The 17,162-nt window shown below is 49.4% G+C and overlaps 1 protein-coding gene across 1 annotated transcript in view; it reads left to right on the top strand.

Annotated features, from left to right (window-relative positions):
- Positions 1–14,680, top strand: part of stk33 (serine/threonine kinase 33) — a gene marked incomplete at both ends in the record, with an annotated part of 88,417 nt that extends 73,737 nt beyond the window's left edge. Inside the window, 3 exons of the mRNA XM_084308245.1 lie at positions 4,511–4,596; positions 4,745–5,164; positions 14,525–14,680. Of these exons, the coding sequence (XP_084164371.1) occupies positions 4,511–4,596; positions 4,745–5,164; positions 14,525–14,680 (662 nt within the window). The remainder of the gene's footprint in view (positions 1–4,510; positions 4,597–4,744; positions 5,165–14,524) is intronic.
- Between the last annotated feature and the right edge of the window lie 2,482 nt (positions 14,681–17,162).

The raw sequence follows: 17,162 nt of genomic DNA, 5'->3' as shown, positions 1-17,162 counted from the left end.
TATCATACAGTCAATCTCACTCTCTCATACAGTCAACCTCACTGCCTCATACAGTCAACCTCACTGTCTCATACAGTCAACCCACTGTCTCATACAGTCAACCTCACTCTCCCATACAGTCAACCTCACTGTCTCATACAGTCAACCTCACTCTCTCATACAGTCAACCTCACTCTCTCATACAGTCAACCTCACTGTCTCATACAGTCAACCTCACCCTCTCATACAGTCAACCTCACTGTCTCATACAGTCAACCTCACTGTCTCATACAGTCAACCTCACTCTCTCATACAGTCAACCCCACTCTCATACAGTCAACCCCACTCTCTCATACAGTCAACCTCACTGTCTCATACAGTCAACCTCACTCTCTCATACAGTCAACCTCACTGTCAGTCAACCTCACTGTCTCATACAGTCAACCTCACTGTCTCATACAGTCAACCTCACTCTCTCATACAGTCAACCCCACTGTCTCATACAGTCAACCTCACTGTCTCATACAGTCAACCCACTGTCTCATACAGTCAACCTCACTGTCTCATACAGTTAACCTCACTGTCTCATACAGTCAACCTCACTCTCTCATACAGTCAACATCACTGTCTCATACATACATACTCGTACGGAGTAAAGTGTCTCCGCTTCACATGTACAGCGTGTGGCGATCCCTACTTGAGGTTGTTAACATAAGTCTTTCCCAACCTCACTCTCATACAGTCAACCTCACTGTCTCATACAGTCAACCTCACTGTCTCATACAGTCAACCTCACTGTCTCATACAGTCAACCCCACTGTCTCATACAGTCAATCTCACTGTCTCATACAGTCAACCCCACTCTCTCATACAGTCAACCTCACTGTCTCATACAGTCAACCTCACTCTCTCATACAGTCAACCTCACTGTCAGTCAACCTCACTGTCTCATACAGTCAACCTCACTGTCTCATACAGTCAACCTCACTCTCTCATACAGTCAACCCCACTGTCTCATACAGTCAACCTCACTGTCTCATACAGTCAACCCACTGTCTCATACAGTCAACCTCACTGTCTCATACAGTTAACCTCACTGTCTCATACAGTCAACCTCACTCTCTCATACAGTCAACATCACTGTCTCATACAGTCAACCTCACTCTCTCATACAGTCAACCTCACTCTCTCATACAGTCAACCTCACTCTCTCATACAGTCAACCTCACTCTCTCATACAGTCAACCTCACTGTCTCATACAGTCAACCTCACTGTCTCATACAGTCAACCTCACTCTCTCATACAGTCAACCCCACTCTCATACAGTCAACCCCACTCTCTCATACAGTCAACCTCACTGTCTCATACAGTCAACCTCACTCTCTCATACAGTCAACCTCACTGTCAGTCAACCTCACTGTCTCATACAGTCAACCTCACTGTCTCATACAGTCAACCTCACTCTCTCATACAGTCAACCCCACTGTCTCATACAGTCAACCTCACTGTCTCATACAGTCAACCCACTGTCTCATACAGTCAACCTCACTGTCTCATACAGTTAACCTCACTGTCTCATACAGTCAACCTCACTCTCTCATACAGTCAACATCACTGTCTCATACATACATACTCGTATGGAGTAAAGTGTCTCCGCTTCACATGTACAGCGTGTGGCGATCCCTACTTGAGGTTGTTAACATAAGTCTTTCCCAACCTCACTCTCATACAGTCAACCTCACTGTCTCATACAGTCAACCTCACTGTCTCATACAGTCAACCTCACTGTCTCATACAGTCAACCCCACTGTCTCATACAGTCAATCTCACTGTCTCATACAGTCAACCCCACTCTCTCATACAGTCAACCTCACTGTCTCATACAGTCAACCTCACTCTCTCATACAGTCAACCTCACTGTCAGTCAACCTCACTGTCTCATACAGTCAACCTCACTGTCTCATACAGTCAACCTCACTCTCTCATACAGTCAACCCCACTGTCTCATACAGTCAACCTCACTGTCTCATACAGTCAACCCACTGTCTCATACAGTCAACCTCACTGTCTCATACAGTTAACCTCACTGTCTCATACAGTCAACCTCACTCTCTCATACAGTCAACATCACTGTCTCATACAGTCAACCTCACTCTCTCATACAGTCAACCTCACTCTCTCATACAGTCAACCTCACTCTCTCATACAGTCAACCTCACTGTCTCATACAGTCAACCTCACTGTCTCATACAGTCAACCCACTGTATCATACAGTCAACCTCACTCTCTCATACAGTCAACCTCACTGTCTCATACAGTCAACCTCACTGTCTCATACAGTCAACCCACTGTATCATACAGTCAACCTCACTCTCTCATACAGTCAACCTCACTGCCTCATACAGTCAACCTCACTGTCTCATACAGTCAACCCACTGTCTCATACAGTCAACCTCACTCTCTCATACAGTCAACCTCACTGTCTCATACAGTCAACCTCACTGTCTCATACAGTCAACCTCACTCTCTCATACAGTCAACCCCACTGTCTCATACAGTCAACCTCACTGTCTCATACAGTCAACCCACTGTCTCATACAGTCAACCTCACTGTCTCATACAGTTAACCTCACTGTCTCATACAGTCAACCTCACTCTCTCATACAGTCAACATCACTGTCTCATACAGTCAACCTCACTCTCTCATACAGTCAACCTCACTCTCTCATACAGTCAACCTCACTCTCTCATACAGTCAACCTCACTCTCTCATACAGTCAACCTCACTGCCTCATACAGTCAACCTCACTGTCTCATACAGTCAACCCACTGTCTCATACAGTCAACCTCACTCTCTCATACAGTCAACCTCACTGTCTCATACAGTCAACCTCACTCTCTCATACAGTCAACCTCACTGTCTCATACAGTCAACCTCACTCTCTCATACAGTCAACCTCACTGTCTCATACAGTCAACCCCACTCTCTCATACAGTCAACCTCACTCTCTCATACAGTCAACCTCACTGTCTCATACAGTCAACCTCACTCTCTCATACAGTCAACCCCACTATCTCATACAGTCAACCTCACTGTCTCATACAGTCAACCTCACTGTCTCATACAGTCAACCTCACCCTCTCATACAGTCAACCTCACTGTCTCATACAGTCAACCTCACTGTCTCATACAGTCAACCTCACTGTCTCATACAGTCAACCTCACTGTCTCATACAGTCAACCTCACTGTCTCATACAGTCAACCTCACTCTCTCATACAGTCAACCTCACTCTCATACAGTCAACCACTCTCTCATACAGTCAACCCCACTCTCATACAGTCAACCTCACTCTCTCATACAGTCAACCTCACTCTCATACAGTCAACCTCACTCTCTCATACAGTCAACCCCACTCTCATACAGTCAACCTCACTGTCTCATACAGTCAACCTCACTGTCTCATACAGTCAACCTCACTGTCTCATACAGTTAACCTCACTCTCTCATACAGTCAACCCCACTCTCATACAGTCAACCTCACTCTCTCATACAGTCAACCTCACTGTCTCATACAGTCAACCTCACTGTCTCATACAGTCAACCTCACTCTCTCATACAGTCAACCTCACTCTCTCATACAGTCAACCTCACTGTCTCATTCACTCTCTCATACAGTCAACCTCACTGTCTCATACAGTCAACCTCACTGTCTCATACAGTCAACCTCACTGTCTCATACAGTCAACCTCACTCTCTCATACAGTCAACCTCACTGTCTCATACAGTCAACCTCACTGTCTCATACAGTCAACCTCACTCTCTCATACAGTCAACCCCACTCTCATACAGTCAACCTCACTCTCTCATACAGTCAACCTCACTGTCTCATACAGTCAACCTCACTGTCTCATACAGTCAACCTCACTCTCTCATACAGTCAACCTCACTCTCTCATACAGTCAACCTCACTGTCTCATACAGTCAACCTCACTGTCTCATACAGTCAACCCACTGTATCATACAGTCAACCTCACTCTCTCATACAGTCAACCTCACTGCCTCATACAGTCAACCTCACTCTCTCATACAGTCAACCTCACTCTCTCATACAGTCAACCTCACTCTCTCATACAGTCAACATCACTGTCTCATACAGTCAACCTCACTCTCTCATACAGTCAACCTCACTGTCAGTCAACCTCACTGTCTCATACAGTCAACCTCACTGTCTCATACAGTCAACCTCACTCTCTCATACAGTCAACCCCACTGTCTCATACAGTCAACCTCACTCTCTCATACAGTCAACCCCACTGTCTCATACAGTCAACCTCACTGTCTCATACAGTCAACCCACTGTCTCATACAGTTAACCTCACTGTCTCATACAGTCAACCTCACTCTCTCATACAGTCAACATCACTGTCTCATACATACATACTCGTACGGAGTAAAGTGTCTCCGCTTCACATGTACAGCGTGTGGCGATCCCTACTTGAGGTTGTTAACATAAGTCTTTCCCAACAGCCAAAACGGTACTGAGCTGTCTCCTGAAAGTGGACCCCGCCCACCGCATCACGGCCAACGAGCTGCTGGACAGCCCCTGGATCACGGTAAGTTATCTATAGCACCCTCTAGTGGCTGAATTGTATCTATAGCACCGGTCCTCGCCGCCGTATTCGCTGACTTTACCCAAAACGAGACAGAGGGGCTTTTCTCATGTAGGTGTCGATACTCTGCCCCCCCCCCCCCCCTCTCCAGGGCGACACAAACACCCCGGCCACGCCCACCAACGTGCTGGTGATGATGCGTCAATTCCGGGACGACCCGGACGGAGCGGAGGGCCCGGAGGGGAGCGAGGCGGTCACGCAGACCCTGGAGAGGCTCTCCATCGGATCCTCCTCCCGGGATGTCCTGCTGCCGGACCACATGCCGCCCTCGGACGACATGCTGCCCTCGGACGACATGCCGCCCTCGGACCACAGGCCGCCCTCGGACCACACGCCGCCCTCGGACCGCAGGCCGCCCTCGGACCACAGGCCGCCCTCGGACCACAGGCCCCCCTCGGACGACACACCGCCCTCGGGCCACACGCCGCCCTCGGACCACAGCGACTGCGCCGGCCGCGAGGAGGAAGACACGGACGGTGGCGATAGCAAACCCTCCACTTCTACCAAACTGGTAGCTAGCGCCGCGTCATTCAGCTATATCAAGATTCAGTTTTATTTGTCACATACAGACACGAGACATGTAGTGAAATGAAGGTGGCCATGGCATTGCCCACCTCGATTGTGCAAAAATACAAATAATAAAATAGAATAGATAATAAAATAGAATAGACATGATAAAAAAAGTAATAAGAATAAAATACAATGCTAAGCTTAAGAAATAAAGGTAATGAGTATTATATACAATAATATACAAATATACAGTTGTGTTTTTAAAGTGATCTTTTTGTAGTGTATTTGTGTGTGGGGTGTGTGAGAGATCAAGTGAGGATGTGTGGTGTGTGTCCGTGTGTGTCTGTTCATGTGAGGTTTTGTCCGCTGCCCACCCACTCGCTCTGTTCCTTTAAGGTATTTTGTTAAATTAATTGCATTCCGCGCCTCACGCTTCTTTCCTGTAAGATGCCGTGTGATTGGTGCTCTCCCAACCACACGCTTCTGGAGCAATGATCAATTTCATCCCGCAGCTGTCACAGCTTGTCATTAAGCACCCCGTGGCTTTAAATACCCTGATCTCCCTAATATTGATGTTGGATCGTTTTGAAACATTCCCTGCATTTGCCTGTTCCTTCCCGTCGCTGCTTTCCCTGTTCTGTTGCTTCCCAGGACTCTCGAGAAATATTCCGTTTGGAGAACCTGCTTCCCCGTTACGAAGCGGCCGCCTCGTTTGATCTGCCCGCTTTACGCGTTGCGCTCTGGTGAGTTTTTGTAAACAGTCTTTTGGATCTATCGTTTTTTGTGTGTTTGTAAAGCACCGAAGAGATCCTGTTTTTGTTCATACTGTTCTCACCTTTTTGTCAGTTGGAATTACACGTTTGGATTACCTAATTGTTTTCACTCTGGACACTGCTCACTGTGTGTTTCACACCGAAGATCTGTCACTTGGATTATTTGTTTGGACAATTCACCTCACCAGTCACCTGTCAGTTTCAATTGTGCGCTGAGCTAACTCGGATTCTCTCTCTCCCTCTCCGCCTCCATCCGGAGTATATGCTGGGAGGATCTGCAGAGCGGCTCAGACGTCACGGACAAATTCCACAACATCACCTTCTGGGAGAAGCTGCAGAGCAGCAAACATTCCTCACATGCCTGTTTCCCAGTTTGTTCTGTTCACCACCTAATTCATTCTTGTTACTCAGTAAATAAACACGCCCTTGATTTTGGCTAACTCTGAAACAACTCTCTCTGTGCCGTTCGCGTTTGGGGTCGGTTTCAAACCATAACATTACGATCCAACCATGACGACCCCAGCCGACACAGAGAGAGTCAGAACAGCATTAGCAGTCCAGATAGAGTTAACCAAGGAACACTGCCAACAGCTAGACAGAGCTGCGGCTGCAGTACAGGAACTCCGAGAGCAGGTCCTGCCTATTCAGGGGTCCCTGGGCGCTCTGGCTAGCCAGCAGTCAAGTATTCTCCTCCACTTACACACGCTGAGTGACACCGTTAACACCTTGCTTGTACCCCCACTTCCTTCAGGAGCCTTGGCCGGAGCATCACCCGCAGCCCTGGCAGGCCCCGCGCCTCCCGATCCCGCACCTCGGGAGCCCCGTCTCTCCGAACCACGGCTGTTCGACGGTAACTTCGAGGATTGTGCCACATTCATCATGCAATGTGAGTTGGTTTTTCGTCATCAACCCAGTCGTTTCACTTCAAGGGGAGCCCAAGTGGCCTACATGACTAACTTGCTCTCAGGCCGGGCAGCCCAGTGGGTCACTTCCTCCTGGGCAATGGAGGCAGACTTCTGTTTCTCCTACCCAGACTTCGTGGCTGAGCTCCGCAGGGTTTTCCACCATCCAGCCCGTGGTCTGGACCCTGGAGCCCGGTTGGGTACCTTCCGGCAGGGCAGCGGCGGGGTTACCGACTACGCGCTGGAGTTCAGACTGGCGGCTACGGAGAGCGGTTAGAACGACCAAGCACTTCGTCTTACCTTCATGAGGGGGCTCAACGACGCAGTCAGGGACCAGCTCGCGACCCGTGAGGAACCTGAGTCCCTCGAGGACCTGTTCAGCCTCGCCATTCGCATCGACGGACGCCTCCAGGAGAGAAGACGTGAGAGAACCCGACAGGGACCTCCTGAGGTACTCCGGACCCCCCGAACTCGTGACGGTACTGCTGGTCGCCCTGCTCCCAACACGACTGGTGGTTTTTTTCCCTCCCGTTCGGTACCCGAGGAGGAACCCATGCAGCTGGGACGTTCTCATCTGAGCCAAGCTGAACGGGAGGCGAGGTTCAGGTCCGGCCTTTGCCTCTACTGCGGTCGGGAGGGACACCGTATCGCCAACTGCCCCACCCGGCCAAAAGACCAGGCTCGCCAGGACCCCGGGAGATCCTGGTGAGCCGTTTTTCTCGTTCCCAGAGCCGTGCACCACCTGGCCATCTGATGAGCGTCACCCTGGCCTGGGCGGACCAACGGGCCACGGTGGAGGCACTCATTGACTCGGGGGCAGACGAGAGTTTCTTAGACTTCGAGTTTGCTACCCGGGCCAACATTCCACTTGAGGACCTAGTGAGGCCATTGGAGGTATTCGCATTGGACCAACACCGCCTGGCTGACATCACTCAACGCACCTGCCCTGTCCTGCTGACCATTGCTGGTAACCACGTTGAGAGACTCCAGTTCCTTATCACCAGATCCCCTCTTGTCCCAGTAGTCCTGGGCCGGCCCTGGCTCGCGCTGCACGAGCCCCACATTGCCTGGTCCTCCGGTACCATCAAGGGCTGGAGCTCCTCCTGTCATGCCCAGTGTCTTCAGGCGGCGTCCTGTCCCCCGCCCCGGAGATCCGTTGGTGAGCCGCCTCCGGACCTTTCGACCATACCCCCCGAGTACCACGACCTCATGGAGGTTTTCAGTAAGTCCAGGGCTCAGGCCCTTCCGCCCCACCGGCCTTACGACTGTGCCATCGACCTCCGCTCAGGGGCTCCCCTTCCCGGCAGCCGCCTCTACAGTCTGACCGTCCCGGAGAAGGCGGCGATGGATCAATACATCTCTGAGTCCTTGGAAGCAGGACTCATTCGGCCTTCCTCCTCTCCTGTGGCGTCCGGTTTCTTCTTTGTTGGGAAGAAGGACGGGGACCTTCGACCTTGCATCGACTATCGCCAGCTCAACGAGATCACCATTAAGAACAAGTATCCTCTACCTCTCATGAACTCCACTTTCGAGCCTCTCACCCAGGCTACCGTCTTTACCAAGCTGGACCTCCGGAGTGCCTACCATTTAGTCCGTATCCGTGAGGGCGATGAATGGAAGACCCCCTTCAAGACTCCCAGGGGCCACTACGAGTACCTGGTGATGCCGTTCGGCCTCACCAACGCTCCGGCGGTATTCCAGGCGCTCATGAACGACGTCCTTCGTGACATGCTGGAGGAGTTTGTGGTAGTGTACCTAGACGACATCCTCATCTTCTCCAAGACCCTCGAGGAACACATCCAGCATGTCCGCCGTGTGCTGGAGCGCCTCCTCCACAATCGGCTCTTCGTCAAGGCGGAGAAGTGTCGATTCCACTCCGACTCCGTCGAGTACCTGGGCTTCATCGTGGAGAAGGGCTTGACCCAAGCTGATCCTCGCAAGATCCAGGCAGTGGAGGAATGGCCTGAACCCACCTCTCGGAAGGAGTTACAGAGCTTCCTCGGGTTCGCCAACTTCTACCGAAGGTTCATCCGGAACTACAGTCAAGTGGCGGAACCGCTTACCAGACTGACCTCTCCCGCCCTGCCGTTCGACTGGTCCCCAGCGGCGTGTGCTGCGTTCCGCTCCCTCAAGAAGAGGTTCACTTCCGCCCCGATCTTGCTCCATCCAGACCCCAAGAGACAGTTCATCGTTGAGGTGGACGCCTCGGATACTGGACTGGGAGCTATCTTATCCCAGCGGTCGGCAACGGACCAGAAGGTACATCCGTGCGCCTTCTACTCGCGTCGGTTCCTCCCTGCCGAGAGGAACTATGACATCGGCAATTGGGAGCTGCTGGCGGTTGTGGCTGCCTTGGAGGAGTGGCGTCATTGGCTAGAGGGGGCCGAGGAGCCGTTTACCATTTGGACGGACCACAAGAACCTGATGTACATCCGTGCTTCCAAGCGCCTCAACGGTCGGCAGGCAAGATGGGCCAGCTTCCTCAGTCGGTTCGACTTCTCGCTGACGTTTCGCCCTGGTTCCCGCAACACGAAGGCCGACTCCCTGTCCCGGTTACACTCCAAGGGGGCTCCAACCACTGAGGACCCGACTCCCATCCTCCCGGAGGCCAGGGTGGTAGGAGTCGTCACCTTGGGCATCGAGGGGGTGGTAAGGCGTGCCCTACGCTTCCATCGCGCTCCAGGCAATGTACCGGTTCATCGTCTCTTCGTCCCCGACTCAGTCCGGTCCCGGGTCCTCCAGTGGGGCCATACCAGCCGGTTCGCCTGCCACCCGGGCGTTCATCGCACGTTCTCCTTCCTGGCTCGTCGATTCTGGTGGCCCACCATGAGGAACGATGTCAAGGAGTTCGTACTGGCCTGCGCGGTCTGCGCCCGCAGCAAGGCCTCCCACCAGGCACCCTCCGGGCTATTACAGCCGCTTCCCATTCCGAGCCGTCCTTGGTCACATGTGGCGCTGGACTTCATCACAGGTCTTCCCTCCTCCCAGGGGAACACGTGCCTTCTGACCGTGGTGGATCGGTTCAGCAAGGGGGTTCACCTCGTGGCCCTTCCCAAACTTCCCTCGGCGGCCGAGACGGCGGACCTCCTGACACATCACGTGTTTCGCCTCCATGGTTTTCCCCAGGACGTCGTCTCGGACCGGGGGCCCCAGTTCACTTCCCAGGTATGGCGGGCTTTTTGCAAGGGATTGGGGGCAACGGTCAGTCTTTCCTCTGGTTATCATCCCCAGACTAACGGACAAACGGAGAGGATGAACCAGAGCGTGGAGTCTGCTCTTCGGTGTATGGCTGCCGAGAGACCAGCTTCTTGGAGCCGTTTCCTTCCCTGGGTCGAGTACTCCATCAACTCCATGGTCAGTTCCGCCACCGGCCTCTCACCCTTTGAGGTATCCCTGGGCTACCAACCCCCTCTTTTCCCTGCACAGGAGACGGAGGTGGCAGTTCCCTCCGTGCAGGACCACCTCGACCGGTGCCGTCGGGTCTGGGAGATCGCCAGGACCGCGCTGCTCCGGTCATCAGAGCGCGCCTGTCGTGGGGCTGACCGGCGCCGGGTTCCTGCGCCGACGTACCACCCTGGGCAGAGGGTGTGGCTTTCCGCGAGGGACCTCCCACTTCGGTCCTCGGCCAAGAAACTTAACCCCCGGTTCGTCGGACCTTTCGAGGTTCTGAAGGTACTCAGTCCGGCGGCGGTGCGTCTTAAGCTTCCTGCGTCCATGCACATTCACCCCGTTTTCCATGTGTCCCGGGTTAAGCCTGTCTCTCTCAGTCCCCTGATGCCTCCTGCTCCGGATCCACCTCCTCCCGAGATGGTGGACGGTCACCCCCAGTGGCAGTTCCGCCGGTTGATGGGCGTTCGACGGCGGGGTCGGGGGTTCCAGTACCTGGTGGACTGGGAGGGTTACGGCCCGGAGGAACGGAGCTGGGTCTCCCGCCAGCTCATCGTGGATCCCGGCCTGATCACCGACTTCCATCGTGCCCATCCGGGCGAGCCGGGTCGGCCTGGTCGCCGGGTGGCTCCCGTGGAGGGGGGGGTACTGTGAGGTTTTGTCCACTGCCCACCCACTCGCTCTGTTCCTTTTAAGGTATTTTGTTAAATTAATTGCATTCCGCGCCTCACGCTTCTTTCCTGTAAGATGCCGTTTGATTGGTGCTCTCCCAACCACACGCTTCTGGAGCAATGATCAATTTCATCCCGCAGCTGTCACAGCTTGTCATTAAGCGCCCCGTGGCTTTAAATACCCTGATCTCCCTAATATTGATGTTGGATCGTTTTGAAACATTCCCTGCATTTGCCTGTTCCTTCCCGTCGCTGCTTTCCCTGTTCTGTTGCTTCCCAGGACTCTCGAGAAATATTCCGTTTGGAGAACCTGCTTCCCCGTTACGAAGCGGCCGCCTCGTTTGATCTGCCCGCTTTACGCGTTGCGCTCTGGTGAGTTTTTGTAAACAGTCTTTTGGATCTATCGTTTTTTGTGTGTTTGTAAAGCACCGAAGAGATCCTGTTTTTGTTCATACTGTTCTCACCTTTTTGTCAGTTGGAATTACACATTTGGATTACCTAATTGTTTTCACTCTGGACACTGCTCACTGTGTGTTTCACACCGAAGATCTGTCACTTGGATTATTTGTTTGGACAATTCACCTCACCAGTCACCTGTCAGTTTCAATTGTGCGCTGAGCTAACTCGGATTCTCTCTCTCCCTCTCCGCCTCCATCCAGAGTATATGCTGGGAGGATCTGCAGAGCGGCTCAGACGTCACGGACAAATTCCACAACATCACCTTCTGGGAGAAGCTGCAGAGCAGCAAACATTCCTCACATGCCTGTTTCCCAGTTTGTTCTGTTCACCACCTAATTCATTCTTGTTACTCAGTAAATAAACACGCCCTTGATTTTGGCTAACTCTGAAACAACTCTCTCTGTGCGGTTCGCGTTTGGGGTCGGTTTCAAACCATAACAGTTCATGTGTGCTTGTGTGTGGAGAGATCAGTGTTCAGTGTTCCGATGGCCACAATAGAGTGTTTGCGCACAGATCCAGTGGTCCCTGTTCATATCCCAGTTGAAGGGTCCACTACACTAGGCTGTTTATATGCATCTTCATATCATGATCTTGAGCAAGGAAACTATAAAAGAAGGAAGGGTCATTACATCACTGTCTAGCATGTGAACGCACATTGGTGCCAAAGTGTGGACACCTCCAGTTCAGCCATCTCCTCGTTTTTTTTATTAAACAGGTTATTTCCTCAGATGTCAGAATCATCTGCAAGCATGTGTTGCAGCATTTAAGCTAACATTTTATATATTGGTTGATGTATATTTCCTCAGATGTATATTCTTTTATTTTAATATAGGCTTTAGGGCTGTCCCCGACTAAGGATTTGGATGGTTGACTAGGATAGGCCAAAATTTGCCGTAATAATATATTTAAAATACATTTTTTTATTCCATTTGGGCTGTGGGGGGTGCTTAATGTCTGAAGGAGTCGACTGAAGGCTTCTTGTCCTCTGCAAAAGCATGCAATTGGTCCACTGATGGATACATCTTGATATTTGTCTAGTCTAGTGTGTTCATTAGATGGGTGAAATCCTCTTTCAGTGCCTCTGTGCCTGTTTTCGTAGGCTGTTAGCCTCTGGTATGCGTGCCATTAGCGTTAGCCACGTTTCTAGGCCTCTTTTCTTTTGGAAAGAATGATCATTATTATTATTTCTTTTTATAAAAATACCTTTTTTAATTTTTTTTTATTCAACTAAGAGGTTGGCAGTCGACTACGGCTCCTTTCGACCGATTAGTCGACTAATCGACTAATAGGGGTCAGCCCTAATAGGCTTCAATAGAACTGGCATCAAAGTCTGGCACCAAGCAGAGCATGACATGATGACCACCTTCTTTTATAGTTCCCTTGATCTTGAGTATTCTTGTGTACATGAATAAATGGAATATTCTGAATATTGCCAACTGCAAATCCAAACTAAAACAAAACGAAACAAAACAGACCTCTGGGGCTTTTAAAGAATGCATTCATCCAAAACTATTTTTTTTGTAAGAGTGCACAATCGATCTTATCTATTTCAGTTACAGTCTTGGTGGTATATGATCTGCCCCTTACTTCCACTCACACCTTAATTAGCCCACGTGCTAACGATCTTGTCTTTGACCAACAGCTGAATCATAGATAACTTACTGTAAGTGCCGAGTTCTCACCAGAGGGTCCGGCCCTTATCCATAATTCAGGGTCATTGAAGCCAGGTACAGTTCTCTCATGTGTCCCCCCTCGGTTGTCTCTGTAATCTTGGAGTAGAGACAGAAGAAGATGAAGAAGAAGAAGATGAAGAAGAAGACGGTGGCGGCGGCGGCGGCCGTGGCCTCCGGTGGGACGAGAACAAACGGCTCTGCTGGGAAGACTGGTTGTTCCCTCAGACTGTCCACTTCACAGGTCAGTGGTCTCTGAGTCTGTGGAGCTCCCTCCCCCGCCGCTCTGATGTCTGGCTCTCGGGGGCCGCCGTGCTACATATGAGGCCAGCGTCTTCATATTCATATACACAGTGGCCATTTTGCTCTTTTGTGATGCTCAGGTCGGGTTCCTTTCCACCCTGTTCCCACCCAGGAACAGGGTGGAAAGGAACCCAACCTGAGCATCACAAAAGAGTAAAATGACCACCGTGTGAATATGGTCAATGGTGTATTAGAAGGATTTGATTTCACATTTTGTGACCACATGTGTATTCATGCAGGATATATTTATGCAATTTGGTCTTCGAGTTAAAAAGGACCTTCATGCCTTCAACTGTTTAGTACCTTTGATATTCAGTCACCACTAGATGGTGCCAGACTTTCCTGCTAAAGAAGACAAGACAATGGAAGAGCCACTCAGATGTTACTGAGAGGATGGTTTAATGTCCTTGTGGGAGACAAACGTGAGGTTTAATGTCCTTGTGGGAGACGAACGTGAGGTTTAATGTCCTTGTGGGAGACAAATGTGAGGTTTAATGTCCTTGTGGGAGACAAATGTGAGGTTTAATGTCCTTGTGGGAGACAAATGTGAGGTTTAATGGCCTTGTGGGAGACGAACGTGAGGTTTAATGTCCTTGTGGGAGACGAACGTGAGGTTTAATGTCCTTGTGGGAGACAAATGTGAGGTTTAATGTCTTTGTGGGAGACGAACGTGAGGTTTAATGTCCTTGTGGGAGACAAATGTGAGGTTTAATGGCCTTGTGGGAGACGAACGTGAGGTTTAATGGCCTTGTGGGAGACGAACGTGAGGTTTAATGTCCTTGTGGGAGACGAACGTGAGGTTTAATGTCCTTGTGGGAGACGAACGTGAGGTTTAATGTCCTTGTGGGAGACGAACGTGAGGTTTAATGTCCTTGTGAGAGACGAACGTGAGGTTTAATGTCCTTGTGGGAGACGAACGTGAGGTTTAATGTCCTTGTGGGAGACGAACGTGAGGTTTAATGTCCCTGTGGGAGACGAACGTGAGGTTTAATGTCCTTGTGGGAGACGAACGTGAGGTTTAATGTCCTTGTGGGAGACGAACGTGAGGTTTAATGTCCTTGTGGGAGACTAACGTGAGGTTTAATGTCCTTGTGGGAGACGAACGTGAGGTTTAATGTCCTTGTGGGAGACGAACGTGAGGTTTAATGTCATTGTGGGAGACGAACGTGAGCTCTTATCCCTGCAGTTCCACACAGGTGTCGAACCCTCCAGGCAGACGGGCGCAGAGCAGCTCGGCCATCAGGACTAGAGCGAGGCCGGCGCCCTCTACTCCCCAGCTGGACCCGCCCTCCAAGCCGGCGTCCGCCCCGGGAAAGGTGCTCCCCGAGTCCGACTTCCTGCCCCAGGACTAAGAAGAGCTTCTAGGCTTCACGGCCTCAGGGGCCCGGTGTACGTGCCAAACGGTAGGGCTCCCCTGGTCCCGAGGCGTTCCCTTATTAACCGTCAGGGCGGCCCGGACTCGTGAGCAGTGTATACTGTGTTGCGCTTGTCAACATGCTTCTGTGTGCAATTAGCTCGGATACTGACTGGCCAGCAAATAGCTAAATGAGATCAGGTGATATTGCTGGTGGAACATGGTGGAATATAGCAGGGGTTGAATGTTGTGGAATCAAGGATGGGTCAAATAATCCACCAAGGAGATTTTTAGAATTTAACATCCGATTCCTAAAAAAGAGAAAAATCAGTTTCACTGGTTGAAATACCTCTAACCTGCTGCATGTCTTTACATTTGCATTTGTCTCAGCTCTGAATGTATGTACAGTACTGCCTGTGCTGTGTGCATGAATGTAACTGTTAGCCTACATACATACAGTATGTACGCCGCGGTCTTAAGTCGTTGGAAACTGTGATTAATTAAAACCTTTCATGAGGAACTAAAGGGAACGCTTATCTCTTATTTATTCTGTCGTGGGATTAATTAATTATTTGTGGTATACAGGGTTGTAGTTATTTGGTTTATATACTGTGAGAATACTTTCGCTGTCCAGTCGTTCAGTATTATTTTGTCAAGGAAGAATTCCAAAAGAATTAATGTACCATAATGGTGTGATTAAAAGAATAAATTGAAGAAATTGAAGTAGTGCTTAGGTGAATCAGTAGTTATATATTTCATGTACGTTTCTTTATGTTCCATTTTTCTGTTTTAAAACTATTGCCAAACGTGAAAATAAACAAAGGTACAAAGAATTTACTCATTTTGTGTTCAATAAAAAAGACCTTCAAAATGTAGGTTTGTCTCGTCTCTTATACTTGTGTGGTGAAATGTAGAGACTGGCCACAAGGCAGAATGTACTAACACCACCTATAGATCAAGAGGACTTTTACTTATAATTTAATTTTAATGAATGGATGAATGAATGAATGAATGAATGATCTTTATTGTCATTGTAGAGGTACAACGAAATTAAGGTGCAGACCCTGGGTGCTAGTGAAACAACAACAACAACAACAACGCAACAGTATTAAGAGGATAATAATATAAAAACAGATACCAATATAAAAAAAGTTATCACAGTGCCTGTGTAATATATTGCAGTGCAAATACTATTTTAAAAAATCACTATTACACTATGCTATTACATTGTAACTCACTATTACACTATGCTATTACATTGTAATTCACTATTACACTATGCTATACGTTGTAACTCACTATTACACTATGCTATTACATTGTAACTCATTATTACACTATGCTATACGTTGTAACTCACTATTACACTATGCTATTACATTGTAATTCACTATTACACTATGATATACGTTGTAACTCACTATTACACTATGCTATTACATTGTAACTCACTATTACACTATGCTATACGTTGTAACTCACTATTACACTGCTATACGTTGTAACTCACTATTACACTATGCTATTACATTGTAACTCACTATTACACTGCTATACGTTGTAACTCACTATTACACTATGCTATTACATTGTAACTCACTATTACACTGCTATACGTTGTAACTCACTATTACACTATGCTATTACATTGTAACTCACTATTACACTATGCTATTACATTGTAACTCACTATTACACTATGCTATACGTTGTAACTCACTATTACACTATGCTATTACATTGTAACTCACTATTACACTATGCTATATGTTATGCAAACATGCGTACAATTCCAAAGGATACTGTACGTCCTGTTGCACGGGAGAGTCTATACGTTTTAGCAGCATTTAGTGCACTCAATTTAATCTTTGCACTGACCTCTCAATTTCAAAATACCCTTATATGCACCGACTTCAGCCTCTGTGTGTGAAAACAGTGAAGCGGAGTGACGCAGGGGGGACACGCTCCGTCTGAATGTGGAGGCTCGGCGACCGTGAGGGCGGCCAGCGCTCTAATCTCGTTTGGGAGCCACTGGAAGCGGTGGGCTACTACTTTGACGATGACGGCCATTCAAGCACAGGGTTTTCCCCCCCTCTTCCTGCTGTAGAGAGTATAATCCCCAGCATAGATACAACATTAAAGTAGTCAAGCAGAACACACACGGCCTGAATTTCAAATCCACACATTTGCATCTCGAAGTGAATGTGTGCTAACAGTGAGGCCTTGTGTTCAAACAGAGGCTGTGTGTGTGTGTGTGTGTGTGTGTGTGCGTGTGCGTGTGTGTGTGTCTGGTTCTGTCTGTCTGGTGGGTGTGTATTATCCCCTTTGAAGCAAAGTGCAAGCAGTCGTTTGTTCCTGGCCTTGAAAGTGTGTAAATGGCTGCTATTATCTGACGCTTTGTCCATTTAAGGCAAGCTGTCCTCTTGTGTTTGATGCCACTTACTGGGGTGAGTGGATGCAGGATAGTAACCGGTTTGTTT

The sequence above is a fragment of the Notolepis coatsorum genome, assembly GCF_963971535.1.
Source record: "Notolepis coatsorum genome assembly, chromosome: 2".
Classification (NCBI taxonomy): domain Eukaryota; kingdom Metazoa; phylum Chordata; class Actinopteri; order Aulopiformes; family Paralepididae; genus Notolepis; species Notolepis coatsorum.
This window is presented reverse-complemented; position numbering and strand designations above follow the sequence as displayed.